Source organism: Dermacentor albipictus, unplaced genomic scaffold (assembly GCF_038994185.2).
Source record: "Dermacentor albipictus isolate Rhodes 1998 colony unplaced genomic scaffold, USDA_Dalb.pri_finalv2 scaffold_26, whole genome shotgun sequence".
NCBI classification, from domain to species: domain Eukaryota; kingdom Metazoa; phylum Arthropoda; class Arachnida; order Ixodida; family Ixodidae; genus Dermacentor; species Dermacentor albipictus.
In genome coordinates this window covers 3197793-3222890 of record NW_027225580.1, presented here as the reverse complement: position 1 = coordinate 3222890, position 25098 = coordinate 3197793, and the positions used below count along the sequence as shown (strand labels likewise).

The following is a 25098-nucleotide window of genomic DNA, read 5'->3' as shown; positions in this document are numbered from 1 at the left end:
CAGAAGCTTATCATTAAACTTCCAAAGTGTCCAACTGAATGACGACCCTTTGTGCTTTGCTCCTAAGGAAACCATAACCAAACTGTGATCACTGAATGAAACATGTTTTACGTTATAAACTTGGCACAGCGGCACTATATTTGCAGATACGTATAATCTGTCCAAGCGTGCATGGCTTGTGCGTTGGAAATGAGTGAACTGCGGCCGTTTTTAGCTAGCTGCAATATGACCGATATCTTCTAGGCAGTGATCCTGAACTATTGCGCTTAATTTCATGGCACTATTATCGCGTACCGGTTCGTTCTTTATTCTATGAGCAGAAGCGCACACACAGTTAGCATCACCAAGCATTAGAATCAGTCTTTCCGAGTTTAAAAAGGGTCCAAGGCTTTCAAAAAAAGCTGAGCGCTCGGTTTCCCTTTAGGCGCGTACAAACATATTGCCCGCCACTTCAAAGCAGAGAAAAGAAAATCACATACAACTAACCGCCCAGTTTTACACACAGTCACGGTCTCTACTACAATTCCCAGGGAGCTGCGTAGCAACAAGGCACACCCTCCGGACGAGCCTACTGCGTGACATACGCATACATAGTAGCGTCCAGTAAAAGGTTCTACCATGCGATCTGTTTGATCTTGGCTTTCGACTTTAGTTTCTTGAATTGCTACGATGTCAAGGTCATTTTCCAGTAAAAGACGGCTTACTTGGTACTGTCGACGCCTTGCAGAAAGGCCCCGCACGTTTAACGTGCCTATGCTAAGCGGTCCGTCAAGTTTTACTGCCATTTATGAGAATAATCAAACAGGTCGCATGGCGCTCACCTTGTTCTGTGCGAGGCTGAAAAGTTTGACTGGAGGCTTTTCTATCTTCAGTTGCCACGTGCAAACACACCATGAGTGCCTCAGAAAGAAGGAACTGGGGTACCAGCCCTTAGCTTGTCCTCGCCCACTTTTAGCATGTGTAGCGTCGGAACCAGGAGGCTGACCCGGGCTTCACTGAAACAGGGGGCTACGTGCCCCCTGAAAAATGACGGTCTAGTGGTACGTTGGGCTTTGGCTTGAAGCTCGTGCGGCGTCCTTGGGCCACTTTAGGGGGTGGCTCGCTGGCAGTGGGCTCGTTTGAGGCCGCGTTCGCTGTTGCTGTTTCCTCGCGTGTTCTCTTCCCTGCACCGGTCCTCGAATCCTTCATGTTGACATCTTCGGATTTCTCTAGAGGAGTTGACTGACTCTTGATGGGTTTTTTCCCTGAACTGTTGGACGCACTGGCATTCGTCGCGGGAGGCAGTGCAGGTTGTACAACTTGCTCACCGTTATCCTCTTCCTCTTTGTTGACGTTGGGTGAATGCGATGAATGGGGCGTTTCCTCTTGTTCGGGTTCTCTGGTCTTGCTGGTAGAAACATCCTCAGCTTCCGATTCGTCCATTTGTAGCTCTGCGTTGTGGTCCCACGCAGATCGGCCTGTGACCTTCGCATAAGTCTTCACGCACTCTTCCTCAGCGTGGCCAAAACGTCTGCACCACGTGCACCGAGGAACACGACATTCGCGTCGTATGTGGCCAGTCCCTTTACACCGTAGGCAGAGCGGAGCTCTTCCAGCCACCACGACCAATGTCAGGTCGCCTGCCACTCGTACTTGATGTGGGATGTCTTCCTTCGTGTAGCCTGCCTTGAGCTGAAAACTGATAATACGCGTAGTAGAGCCTTTGTCCGATAACCCTTCCGTTCGCCATCGCTCTCTTGCGACTTCGGTGACTTTTCCGTAGGGTGCAAACGCGGTCCGTATGTCTTCGTCGTCCACATAGTGAAGGACCCAATGCAGCTTTATCCGAACATCTTGGTTGTTTGGATCTACGACGAGACAACGGCGCTCCTTCACGATCACTTCAGTTGCAGAAAGCAACCTATTCTTAGCCTCCGTAGTCTTCAGCGTGACCGCCCACACATGGTTCATTTGGTATGCCCCTAACGCTTCAACGTCAGGGAGCATTGCCAAAGCACCCAGTGCATCACGAATATCTTCGACACGGTAGGGCCTTCCACGAACATCCGCATGAAAAAATACAGTGTTTAAAACAATACGACCGGTTGGTAGAACAGGTAAAATAATTTCATAATCCTGGTTGGCACTGGCTACATTGCGGTTTCCACGGCTAGACATAGCCGCTGACACCGCCCCAGAGGAGCGAAACATTCCTCGACCGTTCACGGCGGTGGCCGGAAGTGGAATCTACTCGGCCACGACTGCGCATGTACCACAGCCCTACTGCGCCACATTGATACGCGTTCACGAAGGGCTGGCAGAAACAAAAGTAACCGCTACGCAGGTGTTAGGATTCGAACCTGTGCGGGGAGACCCCAACGCATTTCGAGTCCATCGCCTTAACCACTCGATGACATACCACAACTTCGTAATAAAAAACATGTTACACACCGTTGCCTTAGCGAAAATGGAGAGGTTGATGCCTTTCCACCTTTCTGCTTTTTCTCTAGTTTCTTTTGTTTGGTTCATCCAGTACTCGTCGCTATTTTTGTAACTGTCCATGGGAACACCTAGATACTTAGTCGGGGTTTTCATCCAGTTCACATTTGCAAAATGGTCCGGGGCGGAAGACCACTCTCCGTGCCACAAACCGAGGGACTTCCCCCCGTTCACTCTACTACCCGTCACACCACAAAAACTTTTCACTACGCTTATCGTTTCCGTTACACTTTGTTTGCTTGTACAACACACTGCGATGTCGTCTGCATATGCCAAGAGCTTGACTTCTGTGTCTGCCAAATTATACCCGCGTATTTGATCATTTTGAATTATGGCCAAACACAAAGTTTCTATGTAAATTCCCAACAACAGAGGACTGAGGGGGCAGCCCTGACGCACAGAACGCATGACGTTAATGGGGGCCCCCAATGATTTATTCACAATTAAGCGTGTTGTGCAGTTCTGGTACGCCAACGCCACTCCCTCAGCGATGATGGAACCAATATTAACGTGATCCAAAATGGCAAGCAAAATCCCATGCGAGACACAATCAAAGGCTTTCTCGAGGTCGAGCTGAAGCACTGCGACTCCGCCCAAGGTGACGTCGCAGCACTCGAGCACGCACCGCATCGTGTGAATATTCGAAAAAATCGATCTTCCTTTGATGCCACACGTTTGGTGATCTGCGAAAATTTCCTTTATTACACTTTGAAGTCTGGCTGCCAAAACCTTCATGAAAATTTTATAATCTACATTGGTTAAAGATATCGGCCTGTAAGATGTCACCAGCCTAAGTTTCTCCACTTGATCACTCTTAGGGAGGAGTATGGTATGCGCTTTGCCAAAAGAAGGTGGCAAAGCTTTGTTCTCATACGCATCATTAAACAGCCGTGCTAGCAACGGTGACAGTTCCTTCTTGAAAGCTTTATATAAACAAGCGCCCAGGCCGTCAGGTCCAGGTGATTTGCCTTGATTCAAATCCTCAATCGCCTTTTGAACTTCGCTTTCTGTTATTTTCCCTTCTATTCGTTCTTTTGTGTCGTCACTCAATCGCGGCATGGGACCGAGGAAGACCTTTTTGAACTCGTCTACATTGGCTTCTTGAAAGGCAAAGAGGGACTGGTAATACTCGAAAAACGCTTGGCCTATACGCTTACTGTCGTCGGCAGTTGTGCCATTCCATAGAATCTTATCGACGTGATTCCTTCGACCGTGAACTTTTTCAAGTCCAAGCGCCCTTTTAGTGGGCGTCTCTCCAGCTACTAATGCATTTGTTCTTGCGCGCACCATCGCACCTTGATACCGCTCTTTGTCGAGCTGCTCGATTTTTTCTTTAATGGTTCGCACATCTTGTTTATACGCCCCTGGCTCTTCGCACTCAAGCGCGATCAGCTGCTTAAGTGTCTTTCGCAAGCTCTTTTCTTTCATTTCCTTCTCAAACTTTAAGCAGCTCGATCTTTCACAGGCTTTCATTTTTACGTTTTGTTTGAACCCTTCCCATTTCTCTGCTGTTGTTTGACTATTATCCTCACAAACCTCCCTTACGGCCTCATGTACTGCCTCTACAAATGGAACCACTCGGCCACGACTGCGCATGTACACCATAGCTCTACTGCGCCACATAGATACGCATTCACGAAGGGCTGGCTGAAACAAAAGTAACCGCTACGCATCCGACAGGATTCGAACCTGTGCGGGGAGACCCCAACGCATTTCGAGTCCATCGCCTTAACCATTCGGCCACGACTGCGCATGTACACCATAGCCCTACTGCGCCACATTGATAGGCATTCACGAAGGGCTGGCAGAAACAAAAGTAACCGCTACGCTGCCGACAGGATTCGAACCTGTGCGGGGAGACCCCAACGCTTTTCGAGTCCACCGCCTTAACCACTCGGCCACGACTGCGCATATACACCATAGCCCTACTGCGCCACATTGATAGGCATTCACGAAGGGCTGGCAGAAACGAAAGTAACCGCTACGCTGCCGACAGGATTCGAACCTGTGCGGGGATACCCCAATGGATTTCGAGTCGATCACCTTAACCACTCGGCCACGATTTTTTTTTATTTATTGCAGGTCTTCGACATTGTGGAAAGCACATAATACAGAACACAACTACAATACACAATTAACAAATACAAAACATTTAGAAAGGATATACATGCCATCAGTCCTATAAGGACTGGCGCTGTCGAATTAAAATTCTTTCAATGCTGTCAGACGTTCTATCCGAGACAGCCATTCGGGTACACATTCTTGTATTTTCTTTATTTCAATGAAACGAGACATGCTTTCGCGGAAATACGTACGCGCAGGCCTAGCGTCCGGGTCGCAGTACTACCCAGACATCCTTGCACGCCATAAACTATGGAGGCCCTTGAGCATTATTAGGTCGAAGGGAACCCCGTCGTCATTCGTTACCGCTAAGTACCTGATGCCATGCGGATTTAACGGTAACTCCTTCATTGTTCTTTGTAGGACATGCCAGAAGAACACTCCGGCCCAGCAATGCAAAAAGACATGGTCTATTGTTTCTGGTTGCTTGCAAATCAAGCAATGCGAGCCCCAGGGTACAAGAAAGCCACGTTCTTCCATGAGTGTCTTCACTGAGAGTGTTCGTGTGTAATTTTAAAAAAAATGTCTTTACCCCAGTAGGCACCTCCATATTTTTCACTCGCTTAAGGACATCCAGTCCTGATCTTCCACTGTATAACGCTCTGTACAATGGCACTGGAAATACAATATCGCAAATATCTTTATACAATGTTTTCTTTTTAACCTTACATAAATACTCAAAAGAAAAACGCACAGAAAGAAAGCGCACACTATCTGCAACTTCTTTAAGATAGCCACGAAGCGTTCTGGGCATGCTATCTGTACTAACAATAAGTGCCGGCAAAGCACCTCTCAACTTCAGTTGGCATACAGTGCGCAGAAACGCATCACGCACATCCCGAAAAAACAAAAACCTGTTCACAAGCTGGCGTGCAAAAAGATGCGCCAAGCCCAGCCCCCCTTTCTTCACGTGCCGGAACAGATTGGTTCGGCTACTCTTTTCCCAGGTAGAGCCCCAGATAAAAACCGCGAACACTCTGTGCAACCTTTGCACGTTTACCCTTGAACAGTACAACGTTTGCATGACGTACCACAACTTCGTGATAAAAAACAAGGTACACACAGTCGCTTTTGCGAAAATCGACAGGTTGATGCCTTTCCACCTGTCTGCTTTTTCTCTTGTTTCTTTTGCTTGGTTCGTCCAGTATTCGTCGCTATTTTTGTAACTGCCTATGGGGACACCTAAGTACTTGGTCGGGGTTTTTATCCAGCTCACATTTGCAAAAAAGTCCGGGGCCGAAGACCACTCTCCGTGCCACAAACCGAGGGACTTTCCCCAGTTCACTGTACTGCCCGTCACATCACAAAAATTTTTCACTACCCTTATTGTTTCCGTCACACTTTCTTTGCTTGTACAACACACCGCGATGTCATCTGCATATGCCAAGAGTTTGATTTGTGTGGCTGCCAAGCTATACCCGCGTATTTGCTCATTCTCAGTTATTGCCAAACACATAGTTTTTATGTAAATGTCAAACAAAAGAGGACTGAGAGGGCAGCCCTGACGCACAGAACGCATGACGTTAATGGGGGCCCCCAATGATTTATTCACAATTAAGCGTGTTATGCAGTTCTGGTACGCCAGCGCCACTCCCTCAGTGACGATGGAACCAACATTAACGTAATCCAAAATGGCAAACAAAATATCATGAGAGACACAATCAAACGCTTTCTCGAGGTCCAGCTGGAGCACCGCGACTCCACCCGAGGTGGCGTGACAGCACTCCAGCACGCCCCGCAACGTGTGAATATTCGAAAAAATTTACCTTCCCTTAATACCACACGTTTGGTGATCTGCCACTATGTCATTTATGACGCTTTGAAGTCTGGCAGCCCAAACTTTCATAAAAACCTTATAATCAACATTGGTTGAAGATATTGGCCTGTAACATGTTACTAGCCTAAGTTTCTCCACTTGGTCACTCTTAGGGATGAGTACGGTATGAGCTTTTCCAAAAGAAGGCGGCAAAGTTTTGTTATCATACGCATCATTAAACAGCTCTGTTAGTAACGGCGACAGTTCTTTCTTAAAAGTTTTATATAAACACGCGCCCAGACCATCCGGTCCAGGTGATTTGCCTTGGTTCAAATCATCAATCGCTTTTTCAACTTCACGTTCTGTTATTTTCCATTCCAATCGTTGTTTTGTATCGTCACTCACTCGCGGCATCCGAGATAGAAAGGCCCTTCTGAACTCGTCTATATTCACTTCTTGAAACGCAAAGAGTGACTGATAATACTCTAGAAACGCTCGGCCTATCCTCTTACTATCGTCTGCAACTGTGCCGTTCCATAAAATTCTGTCGACATGATTCCGTCGTGCTTGCGCTTTTTCGAGTCCCAGCGCCCGTTTAGTGGGCGTCTCTCCAGCTACTAATGCATTTGCTCTTGCTCGCACAATCGCACCTTGATACCGTTCCTTGTCAAGCTGCTCGATTTTTTCTTTAATGGCTCCTACATCTTGCTTATACGTCCCAGGCTCTTCGCACTCCAGCGCTATCAGCTGCTTAAGTGTCTTTCGTATGCCCCCTTCTTTCATTTCCTTCTCAAATCGTAAGCAGCTCAATCTTTCTAAAGCTTTTATTTTTACGTTTTGTTTGAAGTATTCCCATTTCTCTGCTATTGTTTCACTGTTTTCTTCACTTTCCTGACGGCCTCACGTACTGCCTCTACAAATGGCTCGTCTTTTAGTAGTAAGGCATTCATTTTCCATAGTTCCCAATTAAAATCTTGTTTCTTCCTCTCCGTGCCTATATGACATTTCATAATGCAGTGATCTGAAAACGATACTGGTGCCACCGAATAACTATGGCACTTTGGAATTATGTCTTGCGATACGTATATGCGGTCTAACCGCGCATGACTACTGCCTTGGAATCGTGTGTACATGACTTCCCGCTCCCCCTCCAGGCACTCACAGACATCGTCCAGTTCATTATCACTAATTAGCTTAGTCAACACACTACTGCTTTTATCGCGAATACCAGCATTATTGACTCTATCCCGAGCCCTCAAAACACAATTGAAATCCCCCAACAAAACCATGCACTTATCAGTGCTAATATACTGAAAAAGGTTCGCAAAAAATGAAGCGCGTTCTTCCACAGCATTCGCTGCGTATATGCACATGACTCCGAATTCCAATTCACGAAAAACAAAATCACAAAAAACGATCCTTCCGGTTTGACATGAAAATACATTTTTAACAACAAGGCCAGGCAGCTTCTTAACATACAGGACACAACCGGTGGACGTCCCTGCCGCATGGCTCACGACCGCATAATAGCTAGTCGTGAAACGCCGCACCATGCTCCTGGTCTCCTCCTCTCCGTCAACCTTTGCCTCCTGGACAGCTAGAACGTCTAGGTCTTGGTCAGCGGTCAACCGTAGGACTTGGCTTTGCCTACGCTTGGCCGCCAGCCCTCTCACGTTTAGTGTGGCAATAGTGAGCGACGGATTAAGAGCCATTATGAACTAAAGTATGAGATACACCCGGAGCATGGTGCTTACCTTTCACGACCAGCCCTCGGCTAGCCGCCTCCGGGACCACCCGTCTTCCCGGCGTTATTCTTTTGCTGTGCTTTGTCACCAGGCTTTCTCTCGGGCGGAACATTTGGCTTCAGCTTGAAGACCGACCGCCTCCCAAGAGGCGTCTTCGCTGGTGGCCCGTCACTTGTGCTGGATGCCGCGCTGTCCTTGTCTCCGCCCTCGTCACGGGGGCGCTTGGAGGTGGCACCGAGACTAGCCGCCCGGTCCCCGTCGTTTGCATCCTCGCCCTGTTGCATCGCTGACTCAGTCTCCTCGCGTTCGCCTTCATTAGCACCTGCCTTCACAGGGTCTTCGTCCCTCTCGACACGTGCAGGCCTAGTCACCTGCTCAGCACCCTCGACTACCTTGGCTTGAGCGACCTCCTGTACCGTCGTGGCATTTGTCGTCAATGAAGGCACTTGCACACCGGCTCCCTTAGCAGCTTCTTCTGTCTCGACTGCGTCCATGACGTGCTCTGCAGCAACATCACTCGCTGCTGGTCCTGTCACGGCCGCGCAAGATTTAACGCAGTCAGCGTCGACGTGGCCGAACCGTCTGCATCTCGAACAGCGGGGGACTTTGCAAACACGGCGTACATGTCCTGCCCCTTGGCAGCGCAGGCACTGCATGTGCCGCCCAGGTACGACCACCAATGCCAGCTCTCCACCGACGCGGACCTGGTGAGGCAGGTCATCCACTTTAATGCCGCTTCTCAGCTTCAGTAGCACGGTCCGGGTGGTCGAGGTCTTGTCTCCCATGCCTTGGACGCGCCAACGCTCCCTGCTCACCTCTTCTACCTTGCCGAAGGTTGTGAATGCCGCCCGGACGTCCTCGTCGGAAACGCCGTACAGCAGCCAGTGAAGCCGGAGTTTCACCTGCTGGTCCTGCGGGTTGACGATGACACATCGACGCCCTCTCACGTGAAGCTCTTTCAGGGCGAGCAGGCGTTTTGTTGCAGCTGCGTCACTGAGGGTCACGGCCCAGACGTGATTGACCTGGTAGGCCCCGAGGCACATAACTTCCGGCAGCAGGCTTGTGGGCGTAAGCGCATCCCGAAAATCCTCGACCTTGTACGGCCTCGCTCTTACATCACCGTGTAAAAAGACGGTGCTGAGAAAAATTCGTCCTTTTGGCAGTTGGGGCAAAATAAACTGGTAGTCCCTTTCATCGTCGTTGCTGAACCTGTTTCCGCGGCCCAAACTGACCGCTGTCGCCGCCCCGCTTGAGGCCATGATTCAACGATCCGATCAGCTCGGCTGTCGGAAGCAGAATGACACTCAGCCACGACTGCGCATATACACCGCAGCCCTACTGCGCCACATTGATACGCATTCACGAAGGGCTGGCTGAAACAAAAGTAACCGCTACGTAGCCGACAGGATTCGAACCTGAGCGGGGAGACCCCAATGGATTTCGAGTCCATCGCCTTAACCACTCGGCCACGACTGCGCATGTACACCATAGCCCTACTGCGCCACATTGATACGCATTCACGAAGGGCTGGCTGAAACAAAGGTAACCGCTACGCAGCCGACAGGATTCGAACCTGTGCGGGGAGACCCCAATGGATTTCGAGTCCATCGCCTTAACCACTCGGCCACGACTATTTTTTTTTATTCGCTGATTGGTACATCACACGTTAAAGAACAACAGAACAAAACGCATTTACAGAAAATATGACACTGAAAAATGTTTAAAAACGTCAAACACGCTTTGTTTGACGTGGGGATGATTATAATGACATGAGGTCATTCAGGAGGGGTAGCCATTCTGGCTCTTTGCCTGCGCAATATACATCCCTGGTGTGAGCTATACTTTCTATAAAATATTCTCTGGCTGGGCGTGCGTTTACATCCGCATGCCTCACCGCCATACGCGTCTTCCAAATTGCGTGCATACTGAACAACATAAACATATCATACGGTATGCCACTTTCACACTGAACCGGCAGAAAACGAATACCGTATGGTGTTATAGGGAGGTGTTTCTTTAATGTTCGCTGAAGGATGTCCCAGTGAAATACGGCATCCCAACAGTCCAAAAAGATGTGATCAATACTTTCCGACTTACGGCACAAGAGGCAATTAGTACTCCACGGAACAAATAGGCCCTTATCCTTTAGCCATGGTTTCATGGGCAACGTACCAGTATGTAGCTGAAAAAAAAAGGTCTTGGCTGATGGCCATACTACCATTCTTTTGATTCTTTTAAAGACATCTTTTCCGGGCCCGATTGCATACATGGTGCGATACAAGGGTTCTGGCATCATTACGTCGATAAGATCCTTATACAGCCGTTTTTTTCTTAACTTCGCACAAGTACTGCAGAGAAAAACGAACCTTTATTATACTGAACGCCGATACTACTTCGCGCAGATAACCACGTATACCCATTCGCCCCGCACAAGAAGTCGATACAATGAATTCGGGTAAATAACAGCATAGTCTAACTTGTAACATGGTGCGCAAGAATGGATGACTCTGATCACGTAGAAAAGTAAACCTCGACACTATCTGTCTTACAAACAAATGGGCAAATCCCAGCCCATCAGCTCTCACTGATCGAAAAAGATTTGTACGACTCGTGCGTTCCCATTGGGATCCCCAAACAAAAGTGGCAAAGATTCTGTGTATCTTCTGAATGTTTAGCCTATTCATGCACAGCACCTGAAGCACGTACCAAACTTTCGCTGCTAAAAAGATATTGCAGACTGTTGACCGGGTGAATATCGAGAAGTTTTTTCCCTCCCCACTTATTTACTTTCTCTCTCAGCATTTCTGTTTCGTCCTTCTAATATTCATCTGGATCTTTATATCCCTCTAGTGGCACCCCGAGATACTTTGTGGGTACGTCCCTCCATTTCACATTTTCGAAAAAATCTGGCATTGCCTCCCAGGTGCCATGCCACAGACCTACACATTTATCCCAGTCTATTGCACTACCGGACCACTTGCAGTACTTGACTGCTCTCACAGCTTCGCTAATACTTTCTCTGTTTTCACAGAAAACGGCTATGTCATCAGCATAAGACAATAATTTGACCTCGGCCATCATAAGCTTAAAACCACGTACTTTGTTATTTTGAATTATGCTCAAACAAAAGGGCTCTAAGTAAATAGCAAACAATAAAGGAGAAATTGGACAGCCCTGGCGAGCGCTCCTGGCAATATGTATACTTTCAGTGACTTCTTTGTTAATGACAACGTTAACCTCACAATTTTTGTATGACATTTTTACACCTTCCAAGATAACATTCCCGACATTCACATGTTCCAATACTTTGAGAAGTACGTCATGCACTACGCGATCGAAAGCCTTTTCGAGGTCTAATTGCAACATCGCGAGTTTCCCGTCCCATGCATCACAACATTCTAGGATGCTCCTCGCTGTGTGAATGTTCGTTCCTATTGTTCTACCCTTTATGCCGCACGTTTGGTGAGGTCCTACGATTAGTTGTATTACAGTCTGCAGTCTTTTGGCTAGCACCTTCATGAACACCTTATAATCTACATTGGTGAGGCTTATAGGACGATAAGCACTCACCGATAAAACCTTCACTGGATCATCACTTTTGGGTATCAGTACAATATGCGACCTTCTAAAGGATGGTGGTGCATCTTTTATTTCGTACGCCTCAGCGAAGAGCCGCCAAAGAGCCTTCGAGAGGCCATGCTTAAACGCCTTATAAAAAGCAGCACCAAGTCCGTCTGGACCCGGCGTTTTCCCTTCACTTAGATCATCTATTGCTTTTTCTATTTCGGTTAAGCCAATTGGCATTTCAAGGCGTACTTTGGTTTCGTTATCTAATGTAGGCATTGGTGTAAAAAATTCACCTTGTAAAGAGGCCTCACTTTTACCGCGGCATCCCAGCAATCCTTTGTAGTATTCGACAAACGCTTGTTGGATTATCAATTTGTCCCTTGTAATCTCTTCACCGTACGTTATCTGCGTTATTTCCTTGCGTGAAGCGTACCGCTTCTCCTCGCTCAAGGATCGTTTCGTCGGTGTTTCGCCGAGGCAGTGGTGTTCTGCGCGTGCGCGTATAACTGCGCCTCTGTATTTTTCTATATCCATTATTTCAAGCTGATTCTTTATTTTTCTTATTTCTTCATTGAAAGTACCTGGCTGCGCGCTCTCGACGGTCAACAGGAATTCCAGCTGACACTGTCGTTCCCTTTCTTTTCGTTTTTCATTCTGGTGTAAAATGGAAGATCTCTCGATAGCGCTAATTTTTACTTCTTCCTTAAACAAGTCCCATGCGTCAACAAATCTCCCCGACTCAAACAAGTGCAATTTTTCTATAAGTACTTTCACCTTGTCTACAAAGACTTTATCGTTAAGTAATTTGTTATTGAGTTTCCACAACTTCCACGAAAAACCTGACCTACTTTTTTTTACGCCTATTGAAAACATCACGACACTGTGGTCAGTAAACGCTACCGGCTTAACCTCATAACTGTGGCAATGTGGTACAAGCACATCTGCCACGTACACTCTGTCTAAACGTGAGTGGCAATCACGTTGGAAATGTGTATAGACAGCGCCACTTCCTTTTTGCAGTACATTTCCAACATCATCTAGTCCACAGCCCTGCATAATCGTAGATAAAAACAAAGCACTTTGATCCCGAACTGGCAATCCCTTGCTCCTATCTTCCTTCAGGCATACACAGTTAAAATCACCGACCAGAATCACTTTTCTTTCACATTTTAAATATCGTTCAACAGTTGCAGAAAACCTGAGACGATCTTTAACGCTATTTGGTGCATATACACAAATGACGTGCCATTTCTCAAACAAGAACAGAAAATCACAAAATACAATTCGGCCGTCTTCACTAGAATAAACATATTCTTCCACAAGACCTAAAGAACTACGCAAAAAAATGGCACAGCCTCCAGAGGTGCCAAGGGAGTGACATACGCAAGCGTTGCACAAATACCTAAAAGGTTCGACCATGCGTTTGCTCCTGACTTTCAACCTTGGTCTCCTGAACAGCTATAAAGTCAAGGTCATACTCGCGGAAGAGACGACTGACCTAATATTGCCTTCGTCTAGACCGTAGTCCACGAACGTTCAATGTGGCAACCCGTAACGCGGTTCTAGATTGCGAACTCCGCGTGCCAGTAGGAACGGACACTCGACCACGACTGCGCATGTACACCAGCCCTACTGCGCCACATTGATACGCGTTCACGAAGGGCTGGCTGAAACAAAAGTAGCCGCTACGCAGCCGACAGGATTCTAACCTGTGCGGGGAGACCCCAATAGATTTCGAGTCCATCGCCTTAACCACTCGGCCACGACTGCGCATGTACACCAGCCCTACTGCGCCACATTGATACGCGTTCACGAAGGGCTGGCAGAAACAAAAGTAACCGCTACGCAGCCGTTAGGATTCGAACCTGTGCGAGGAGACCCCAACGCATTTCGGGTCCATCGCCTTAGCCACTTGGCCACTACTGCTTTTTTTTCTTTATTACCGGTTTCGTAACAACAATACACTTACAACACATGAAAAGTCAAGACAGGGTTACAATATACTTTGTCAACACAATGAGCGAAAAGCCATCAGTCATGTTGTGACTGACGTTGTCACTTAAAATTCCCTTATTGTGACTAAGGGTTCTACCCTGGCTACCCAGGGAGAAAGACATTATTTTGTTTTTTCAACTTCTAATAACCGAGCAATGCTCTCTCGAAAGTACAGCCTTGCTGGTCTTCCGTCCGGTTCACAGTAGAAGCCAGCCATTCGTGAGCGCCATATACTGTGCAGGCCTGTCAGCATGATTAGATCGAAAGGTACTCCTTCTTCATTGTCTATGGCAAGGTACCTAATTCCATGCGTGTCTAGTGGGAATTCTTTTTTGATTGTCCTCTGCAACACATCCCAGAAGAACACCGCTTCCCAACACTGAAGGAAAACGTGGTCGATCGTTTCCGGCTTTTTGCAAATAATGCATTGAGACCCCCATGGCATATAAAACCCACGCTCCTCTAAGAAGGTTCTTACAGGGAGAGTTCCGGTATGCAGTTTGAAAAAGAAAGTTTTTGCACTTGGTGCTACTTGCATTCTTTTAACCCGTTTTAGTACGTTCTGACCCAGGCCTGCACTGTATATCGCCCTGTACAACGGTATTGGTAACACTATATCACGTAAGTCTTTATAGAGCTTCCTCTTTTTAACAGAATATAAATAATCATTAGAAAAACGCGCACTCAAAAATCGCACACTCGCCACTACTTCCCGAAAAAAACCTTGTGCCGTTCCCGTCAGGACTTCCGTGCTAATAACATATTCAGGTAGCAGTCGCCCTAATCTGGCCTGGCACACCGTTTGCGGAAATGGGTCGCTGACCTCGCGAAAAAAGAAAACTCTATTAACTAATTGTTTGAGAAAAAGGTGTGCCAGTCCAAGTCCCCCACACTTCACACTCCTGAACAAATTTGTACGACTGCACCGTTCCCACGTAGGTCCCCACACAAAGATCGCAAAAACCCTATGAAGTTTCTGCACATTTACCCTAGAACAGTGCATCACTTGTATCACATACCATAGTTTAGCCACAAAAGCATGTTACACACGGTCGCCCTCGCAAACATGGAGAGATAATTCGCCCTCCAAACATTCGCCTTTTCGCGTAAGAGTTCTGCTTGTTGCTGCCAGTAGTCATTATTTTTGTAGACCTCAAGTGGGACACCAAGGTATTTCACAGGCGTTTTCTGCCATACAACATTGGCAAAAATGCCCGGGGTGAACGGCCACACGCCGTGCCAAAACCCCAGACACTTTCCCCAGTTTACTCGGCTTCCTGTAACGTCGCTGAAAAATTTAAAACTTCGAATGGTTTCTTCAATGCCTTCGTAGTCAATACAACATACCGCCACATCATTCGCATATGCAAGCAGTTTTACCTCTGAAGATTGTAAGCAAAAACCGCAGATAGAATTATTTTCAATTATTGACAAACATAAGGTTTCAATATATATACAAAACAAAAGTGGACTGATGGGACAGCCTTGACGCACAAAACGCTGCAATTTAATGGGGGCCCCCAATTCTTTGTTAATAATTAGTCTGGTAGAGCAGTTCCGATACGCCAGAGCTACACCATCCGTGATGACGGATCCGACAATAATGTGTTCCAACATTGCAAACAAAATAGCATGCGCTACGCAATCAAATGCCTTCTCCAGATCCAGCTGAAGTATGGCCACACACCCTTCAAGAGTGTCACGACACTCAAGAACTGAGCGCATCTTGTGAATATTCGTCGCTATAGTGCGACCCTTAATTCCACACGTTTGGTGTGGTCCGAGTATGTCTTTAACAACCGACTGAAGTCTAGCTGCTAAGACTTTCATTAGTATCTTATAGTCTACATTTGTGAGTGCTATCGGTCTGTATGATGTTACACTTTTCCACTTATCTACATCCTCTGTCTTCAGAATCAACACCGTGTGTGATTGACCGAAAGATGGCGGTAACGCCTCACCATCGTACGCTTCGTTAAAAATTGCTACAAGTACCGCTGACAATACCTTTTTAAACCGCTTGTACCACAGGGCGCAAAGCCCGTCAGGGCCAGGTGACTTGCCAGGATTCAAATTGTCAATGGCGCGTTCCACTTCCAAAACAGTTATCGGCGTTTCTAATGCAACTTTTCTTTCTTCAGTCAGTTGAGGCATTCTTTTCAAGAAGTTCGTCTTAAACCGTTCTAGGTCCACCTGCCTAAATGCGAACAGATTTTCGTAGTTTTCAAAAAACGCACGTGCGATACTATCATTATCTGTAACTTCGTTACCACCCACCTCGATCACGTCAATATGATTTCGTCGAGCGTGCGATTTTTCCAGTCCGAGCGCCCTTTTTGTGGGTGCCTCCCCTATCGCAAAGGATTCGGCTCGAGCACGAACAATCGCTCCGCGATAGCGTTCCTCATCATGCAGTTCAAGTTTCTGTTTAATATTAAGTATGTCGCTTTTGTATGCTCCCGGTTCTTGGCATTCCAGTTCTGTCAGCTTTTCCAAGATTATTCGCAGTTCCTTCTCTTTCTTTGTTTCATGCATTATTGCGGCGGAACGATCGATGGCTTTCATTTTAATGCACTGTTTAAACTCTTCCCATCTATCTTTTAATTCACCCTCACCGCTCATTACAATTTTTCGATGCAGTCCGATATATATTCTCCGAAACTTTCGTCAGTAGTTAAGTTTGAATTCATTTTCCACAGCTCCCAAGAGAAGCTGCCGCCTTTTCCCTTCCTTCCTATGTCACATTTAACCAGACAATAATCAGTGAAGAAAATAGGATATGCACTGTAACTATTACACATTGGTATTGCTTGAAGCGACAAGTAAATACGATCTAAACACGCATGGCTATTTCCTTGGAAGTGCTTGAAACGCACATCTCGCGTCCCTATCATACATTCAGCCACATCCACTAATTCGTATTCAGTAATTATCTCGTTCAAAACATCCCTACTTTTATCTCTCCTTAATGCTCTATTAGAGTGATCTCGGGCACTGAGAACACAATTAAAATCACCTAACAGCACCATCTGCTTTTCGGAAGATATATACTCTTTTAACATGGAAAAAAACAAAGCCCGTTCCTCCAACGCATTTGGTGCATAAATACATGCAACCCGCCATTCAATTCCATGCAAAGCAAAATCACAGAAAACTAATCTACCGGATGGACATGAATAAAAACCTTGCACCGTTACACCGGCTAATTTTCTAACAAACAGCACGCAGCCCGCAGACGTCCCTAAGGCGTGGCTCACTACCGCGTAGTACCATGGCGTAAACCGCTGCACCATGCTGCGGGTCTCTTCATCACCATCTATTTTTCTCTCTTGCATGGCTAACACGTCAAGGTTATAGTCCACCAGCAGCCTACACAATTGGCTCTGCTTTCGCTTGGCGGCCAGACCTCGAACGTTTAGCGTGGCCAATCTAAGCGACGGGTTGGGAGCCATGATTATAGGTCTAGTGAAAAGATTTGGCCCGGAGCATGGTGTTTACCTTTTGCGCCTAGCACACCGCTAGACGCCCCCGGAGCCACCCGGTGGACCAGTACCACTGGAGAGCGGTGGCAGCTTCTTCTCGGACTTCTTGTCTGCGTTAGCGGTGTTCGGTCGTGGTTTGTAGCTGCTGCGCCTGCCCGTTGGCGTCTTCGAAGGCGGCCCGTCTTCCCCTCTTCCTTGGTTCGCTGCGCTGCTGTCCGTAGCCTTCTCAAGAGGCCGTTTGACCGAGGCTCCGACATTGCTGCTCGTAGGGTCACTCTTCGCCGACTGGTCCTCAGCTGTCTCCATTTGCTCGCTGGCTTCCGTTAGGCTGCTCTTGCTTTCTTCCTTAGTCTCTTCGGCTGGCTCTTTTGCCGCACCTTCCGTAGCGTTTTCTCTGTCCGGTGGTGTCCCCGCGCAAGCATCAGGTGCAAGCACACCGCCTACAGCACATGGGGTTGCCTGGTCTCCTGCCCCTTTCGCCGCGTCTTCGGCCTCAGCCGCATCCATCACCAACCTTGCCGTGTCGTCGCCTTCGGCTGGCCCAGTCATAGAGGCGTATGTACGTACGCACTGGTCCTCGGCGTGTCCAAACCTACGGCATTGCGAGCACCGGGGGACCTTGCAGTCTCGTCGTACGTGACCGGTGCCTTGACAGCGCAAGCGCTGCATTGGCCTGCCAGGAACGACGACTAGGGCCAGCTCACCGGCGACCCTAATTTGGTGCGGAAGATCTTCCACCTTCACGCCGCTGTTCAGCTTGAGCAAGACGGACCGTGTAGTCGTCCCCTTGTCGTTGATACCCTGAACCCGCCATCGCTCTCGGGTCACTTGTACGGCTTTACCGAAAGCCGCCAACGCCGTTCTCACATCCTCATCAGCCACACCATGTATTAACCAATGAAGACGCAGCCGCACCTGCTGGTCTTGAGGGTCGACCACGATACAGCGCCGCCCCTTTACCTTCAGCTCGTTGACTTCCAGCATCCTTTTCGTGGCATCCGCGGTGTTCATGGTCACAGCCCAGACGTGGTTAATCTGGTAGGCCCCCAGGGCCAGCACTTCCGGCAACAATCCTGTTAGGCCAAGAGCGTCCCGGAAATCTACTTTGTAGGGTCTAGCTCGCACGTCGCCGTGCAAAAACACGGTGTTTAGCACGACGCGCCCCTTTGGCAGTGGAGGCAAAATAATCTGATAGTCTGCGTCATCTTCGGTGTTCCACCTGTTTCCGCGGCCAACAAAGGCCGCTGTCGCCGCTCCACTGGAGCTCATGATTCGCCGTCCGTCACGCTCGGTGGCCGGAAGTAGAATGGCTCGGCCACGACTGCTCATGTACAATCGCCCAATTTTTAACCTGAACGCGCGAGCATCGACCGGCCAGTCGATAAGCGCCGTATAACGGAGTACAGCGGCGAAGTGTGCGAGAATACGCGCGTGCGCGCAATGCACAGTCCAATGCAGCTTCCCTCTGCCAGGCGTATTCTCGCACACTTCGCCGCTGTACTCCGTTATACGGCGCTTATCGACTGGCCGGTCGATGCTCGCGCGTTCAGGTTAAAAAATTGGGCGATTGTACACCACAGCCCTACTGCGCCACATTGATAGGCGTTCACGAAGGGCTGGCAGAAACAAAAGTAACCGCTACGCAGCCGTTAGGATTCGAACCTGTGCGGAGAGACCCCAACGCATTTCGAGTCCATCGCCTTAACCACTCGGCCACGACTGCTTTTTTTTTAATTTAATGCCGGTCTTTGACATAATACAGAAAATACAAATATTACACACATCTCAGAAATGCAAAACAGAGAAAAAAAAATTACAGTAATGCCATCCGTCCGTATAGGATCGGCGTTGTCAAATTAAAATTCCTTCATGGCTGTGAGAGCTTCTAGCCTCGACAGCCAATCCGGTGCACATTCTTGCATTTTCTGTACTTCAAGAAACCGCGACATACATTCTCTGAAATATATGTGAACCGGCCGTGCGTCGGGATCGCAGTGGTACCCGGCCATTCGAGACCGCCATATACAGTGGAGAGCATTCAACATAATGAAGTCATATGGGACGCCGTCTTCATCCTTAATAGGCAGATACCTGATCCCTTGGGGGTTTACAGGTAATTCTTTCTTCAGGGTTCGCTGCAAGACGTCCCAAAAGAACACAGCAGCCCAGCAGTGCAAGAACACGTGATCTATGGTTTCGGGCTTCTTGCAGATCAAGCAGTGAGAACCCCACGGTACGAGACAGCCTCGTTCTTCCATAAACGTCTTCACAGACAGGGTTCCAGTGTGGAGCTTAAAAAAAAAGGATTTTACCCCTGGTGGCACCTGCGTGCGTTTCACCCGTTTAAGAACGTCCTGCCCTTGCCCTCTACTGTATATGGCTCTGTATAGCGGCAATGGGAATACAATATCACACACATCTTTATACAGCGTTTTCCTTTTCGCTTGACATGGGTAATCATTTGAAAACCGAACAGTAAGGAAACGGACACTGTCGGCAACTTCCTTAAGATAGCCACGAAGTGTTCCATTCAAGCTTGCCGTTGTGACAACATGTGCCGGCAATGTGTTGCTTAATCTGAGCTGACATACGGTGCGAAGAAAAGGATCGCGCACATCGCGGAAAAAGAAAAATCGGTTGACCAGTTGTCGAACAAAAAGATGGGCTAATCCCACACCCCCGTCTTTCACTCTTCTAAACAAATTTGTTCGGCTGCACCTTTCCCATGTTGAACCCCCTATGAAAACCGCAAACACTCTGTGCAGCCTTTGCACGTTTAGTCTAGAACAATACAACGCTTGCATAACATAGTATAACTTGGCAATTAAAAAGATGTTACACACTGTCGCCCTTGCGAAAACAGACAGGTTAGCACCTTTCCATTTGTCTGCTTTTTCTTTCATGTCACTTGTTTGGTTCCTCCAATATTCATCACTGCTATTGTAACTGTCTAGGGGAACACCGAGATACCTCATCGGAGTTTTCACCCAGCTCACACTCGCGAAATAGTCCGGCGCGGAAAGCCAGTCCCCGTGCCACAGCCCGAGGGATTTGCTCCAATTTACTCTGCTACCCGTGACTTCACAGAAATGATTTACTACAGATATTGCTTCGGTTACACTTGGTTTATCTGTGCAACACACTGCAATGTCGTCTGCCGTCTGCATACGCCAGTAGCTTCACTTCTGTCGCTGCCAATCTAAAACCACGTATTTTATCATTTTCATTATTGCCACACACATGGCCTCTATATAAATAGCAAACAGAAGTGGACTGAGGGGACAGCCTTGGCGCACTGAACGCATAATGTTAATGGGGGCCCCCAGCGACTTATTAACAATTAATCTGGTTGTGCAGTTCTTGTACGCCAAGGCCACGCCCTCAGTGATGATGGAACCGACATTAACGTGATCCAAGATGGCAAACAAAATAATATGCGCGACACAATCGGAAGCTTTCTCGAGATCGAGCTGAAGAACTGCAACGCCACCTCCGGTGACGTCACAGCACTCGAGAACACTTCGCATCTTATGAATGTTAGAAAAAATAGTTCGCCCTCTGATGCCACAAGTTTGATGCTCTCCGGCTATTTCTTTGATGACGCCTTGGAGTCTGGTAGCTAAAATCTTCATAAATATCTTTTAATCAACATTTGTTAGTGATATTGGCCTATAGCACGGCACTAACTTTAGTTTATCTATTTCATCGCTCTTAGGTATTAGTATGGTGTGCGCTTTTCCAAAGGAAGGGGCAAACATTTCTGCTGATACGCGTCATTTAATACCTCTGCCAACAATGGAGCCAATTCTCTCTTAAACGCCTTATACCACCCAGCGCAGAGGCCATCAGGTCCAGGCGACTTACCAAGGTTCAAATCGTCGATTGCCTTTTCTACTTCCCCCTCAGTTATTTTGGCTTCTAATCGTTCTTTGGTATCATCACTTATTCGCGGCATGAGATTAAGAAAATCCGCTTTGAAACCCCCTACATTCGCAGCCTGAAATGCAAAGAGTGACTGGTAGTACTCTAAGAAGGCGCTCCCAATGCTCTCACTGTCTTCAACGACAGTGCCGTTCATTAGAATTTTATCGATGTGGTTTCGCCGTCCGTGCGCCTTCTCAAGACCCAGCGCCCTTTTAGTGGGCGTCTCCCCTGCCGCTAGTGCATGTGCTCGCGCACGCACTATGGCGCCTTGATAACGCTCTTTGTCGAACTGTTCAAGTTTTTCCTTGATGTTCCGCACGTCGTCTTTATATGTACCAGGCTCTCTACACTCAAGCGTTATCAGCCGCTCAAGCAGTCTTCTTAAGCCCTTTTCTTTCGTTTCCTTCTCGAATTTAATGCAACTCGATCTTTCTATGGCTTTAATGTTAACCTTCTGTTTAAAACATTCCCACTTCTCCGTTATTGTTTCCGTTGCATCATCGAATAGTTCGTTAACCGCATCCATTACTGCTTTTAAAAAGCACTGATCACATAGTAACAAGTCATTCATTTTCCACAGATCCCAATTAAAAGCATGTTTCGTTTTCACTATACCTATGTGACATTTCACGAGGCAGTGGTCCGAAAACGACACGGGCACTACACAATAACTGTGGCACATTGGAATCCTGTACAATGATATGTACATTCGATCCAGTTTTGCATGACTACTGCCTTGAAAACGAGTAAAAGACACTTCACGCCCCCCTTGCAGACAATCGGAAACATCGTCAAGTTCATTTTCACCTATTAGTTTTGATAGTACGCTGCAACTTTTGTCCCGCACACCGGCATTATTCACTCGGTCTCTGGCATTCAACACACAGTTAAAATCCCCTAACAGAATAACGCGCTTATCACAATAGACATGATTAGAAAGGTTAGAAAAAAACAAGACACGCTCCTCCACTGAATTCGGAGCGTACACGCATATGACGCGGAATTCAACATTACCTATCAAAGCATCGCAGAAAACAATCCTTCCAGATTCGCACGAAAATACACTTTGAATCTGCAGTCCAGGTAGCTTCTTGACGAACAGAATGCAACCACCGGACGTGCCTACCGCATGGCTAACCACCGCAAAATATCTGTGCGTGAATCGTCGCACCATGCTCCCGGTCTGCTCCTCTCCATCAACCTTAGTCTCTTGGACGGCTAGTACGTCTAGGTTGTGGTCAGTGATCAACCGTAGGACCTGACTTTGCCTACGACTAGCCGCCAACCCTCGCACGTTCAATGTTGCAATAATAAGGGACGGTATCTCAGCCATCTTAAGCTAGCGAGAAAAGCAGGCCCGGAGCATGGTGCTTACCGTTCCCGAATAGCCCTCGGCTAGCCGCCTCCGGGACCTCCCGGCTTGTTCGTGTCGTTAGGCGAGACCGTTTTGCCCACAGGCTTCCTTTCAGGTGGTACATTCGGCTTTGGCTTGTAGCCCATCCGTCTTCCTTGTGGCGTCTTCGCCGGCGGCCCCTCGCTGGTGCTGGTGGCACCACCGTCCCTGTCCTTGGTATCGTCGTGGGGGCGTTTGACTGGGGCACCAGGAGTCCCAGTCCGCTCATCGTCGTTGACTTCCTTGTCCTGCAGTATTGCCGTCGTGTCGTTGTCGGGTGCGTCTTCGTTAACGCCCCCCGTAGCAAGGCTCACTGCAGGCAGGACCTGCACCGGTTTGTCCGTCTTTTCGTCAGCCTCAGCCACCATGCCTTCAGCACCGGCGGTAGATGACCCTCTGAGTGTCCCTGTCGAAACCGAGTCTCCGGTTCCCTTGGCGGAGTCTTCCGTCTCGACCACGTCCATGACGTGTTCAGCCGCAACGTCCCTCGCTGCTGGTCCTGTCACGGCGGCGTAGGATTTGACGCAGTCAGCGTCAACGTGCCCGAAACGTTTGCACCTGGAACAGCGCGGTACTTTGCACTCTCGGCGGACGTGCCCCGTGCCTTGGCAGCGCAGGCACTGCATGGGTCGACCGGGCACGACCACCAAGGCCAACTCTCCGCCGACGCGAACCTAATGAGGAAGGTCCTCAACTTTGACGCCGTTCTTTAGCTTGAGCAGCACCGTCCGGGGGGTCGACGTCTTGTTTCCCATGCGTTCGACTCGCCACCGCTCCCGGCTCACCTCCTCCACCTTGCCGAAAGCCGCGAACGCTGTCCGGACGTCCTCATCGGCAACGCCGTACAGCAGCCAGTGAAGCCTGAGCTTCACCTGCTGGTCCTGCGGGTCCACGATGACGCACCGTCGTCCCTTCACTTGCAGGTCCTTTAGGGAAACTAGTCTTTTCGTCGCAGTCGCATCATTCAGGGTCACCGCCCAGACGTGGTTTATCTGGTACGCCCCTATGCATACAACGTCCGGGAAGGGGCCCGTCGGCAGTAGGGCATCCCTGAAATCTTCGACCTTGTATGGTCTCGCACGCACATCACCGTGCAAAAACACGGTGTTAATCGCAACTCGTCCTTTAGGCAGTTGAGGCAAAATGAACGGATATTCCTTATCATCTTCCGTAATCCTGTTTCCACGACCAAAAGTGGCCGCTGTCACTGCCCCTGAAGAGGCCATGACGCTACGATCCGAACAGCTCGGCTGCCGGATGCAGAATGCTCGGCCACGACTGCTCATGTACACCACAGCCCTACTGCGCCACATTTATACGCATTCACGAAGGGCTGGCAGAAACAAAAGTAACCGCTACGCAGCCGACAGGATTCGAACCTGTGCGGGGAGACACCAATGGATTTCAAGTGCACCACCTTAACAACTCGGCCACGACTGCGCATGTAGTACTCCACAGGCCTACTGCGCCACATTGATGCGCGTTCACGAAGGGCTGGCAGAAACAAAAATAACCGCTACGCAGCCGACAGGATTCGAACCTGTGCGGGAATACCCCAATGGATTTCGAGTCCATCGCCTTGACCACTCGGCCACGACTTCTTTTATTATACCGGTTTTTCGCAGAACGTGCAGTTTCCACACATTACAGTATCCCAATTGCAATACAAACAAAAAAAGAAACAAAAGAGTCACACCGTACAACAAAGCCGTCTGTCCCTATTGGACAGGTGTTGTCAACTTAAAATTCTTTCATGGCTGTCAGGGGTTCTAGCCTCTACAGCCATTCCGGAACACATTGTTCCATTTTCTGTAGTTCTATAAATCGGGACATACACTCTCTGAAATAAATGCGAGCGGGCCTAGCGTCAGGATCTCAATAGTACCCTGACATACGAGCCCGCCATATAGAGTGGAGAGTGTTCAACATAATAAAATCATATGAAACGTGGTCATCAGCATTAATTGTCAGATACCTTATCCCTTGGGGGTCCACCGGTAACTCTTTTTTCCGGGTTCGCTTTAAGACGTCCCAGAAAAAAAAGCCCTCCCAACATTCCAAGAAAACGTGATCTATGGTTTCCTGCTTTTTGCAGATCAAGCAATGGGTTCCCTATGGTACGATACATCCTCGCTCTTCCATGAAAGTCTTCACGGAGAGCGTTCCGGTGTGAAGCTTAAAAAAAAAGGTTTTTACCCCTGGTGGCACCTCCATGCGTTTTGCCCGTTTAAGTACATAGAGTCCTGGCCCTCCACTGTAAATGGATCTGTATAATGGCACTGGGAAAACAATGCCGCACAAATCTTTATACAATCTTTTGAAATGAAATGAAATGAAAGTTTATTTCCATCTTGTAAGGTGCAGATCTTGTAAGATACAGATGGAGGGGTGGAGGAAAAAAAGCTGTCCATTGAACAGCTTGACAAGTCCCCCATCCCTCATTTGGACAGAAGCAGCATCACATTCTTTTATTCAAATATACGCATGTATACCGTACATACATATTATTACACATCATATACATTACTCAAGAAGTCACGAAGATCATCAAGGAAAAATACACATATAATGGCCATAGAAGTATTACAAATCAATCACATACATCAGCCGGAGCTCATTGAGAGACGAAGAGAAGAG

The 25098-nt window shown here is 48.1% G+C and overlaps 1 protein-coding gene and 5 non-coding genes across 6 annotated transcripts; all 6 read right to left on the bottom strand.

Annotated features, from left to right (window-relative positions):
• Nucleotides 1–1008: 1008 nt before the first annotated feature.
• LOC139052521 (uncharacterized) lies at nt 1009–2190 on the bottom strand. Its single transcript, XM_070529636.1, has one exon. It carries the CDS (start codon nt 2188–2190, stop codon nt 1009–1011), a length of 1182 nt encoding a protein of 393 aa, XP_070385737.1.
• Nucleotides 2191–9494: 7304 nt separating this feature from the next.
• Nucleotides 9495–9576, bottom strand: TRNAS-CGA (transfer RNA serine (anticodon UGA)). Its single transcript has one exon. It is a non-coding gene; the product is annotated as a tRNA-Ser (tRNA).
• A 76-nt stretch (nt 9577–9652) lies between these two features.
• TRNAS-CGA (transfer RNA serine (anticodon CGA)) lies at nt 9653–9734 on the bottom strand. Its single transcript has one exon. It is a non-coding gene; the product is annotated as a tRNA-Ser (tRNA).
• A 3621-nt stretch (nt 9735–13355) lies between these two features.
• TRNAS-CGA (transfer RNA serine (anticodon CGA)) lies at nt 13356–13437 on the bottom strand. Its single transcript has one exon. It is a non-coding gene; the product is annotated as a tRNA-Ser (tRNA).
• A 10382-nt stretch (nt 13438–23819) lies between these two features.
• Nucleotides 23820–23901, bottom strand: TRNAS-UGA (transfer RNA serine (anticodon UGA)). The gene has a single exon. It is a non-coding gene; the product is annotated as a tRNA-Ser (tRNA).
• Nucleotides 23902–23980: 79 nt separating this feature from the next.
• On the bottom strand, nt 23981–24062 carry TRNAS-CGA (transfer RNA serine (anticodon CGA)). The gene has a single exon. It is a non-coding gene; the product is annotated as a tRNA-Ser (tRNA).
• Between the last annotated feature and the right edge of the window lie 1036 nt (nt 24063–25098).

What these genes read in the sequence shown, in the direction of transcription:
- LOC139052521 (XM_070529636.1), bottom strand. Translation starts at nt 2,190, where the DNA reads ATGTTTCGCTCCTCTGGGGCGGTGTCAGCGGCTATGTCTAGCCGTGGA.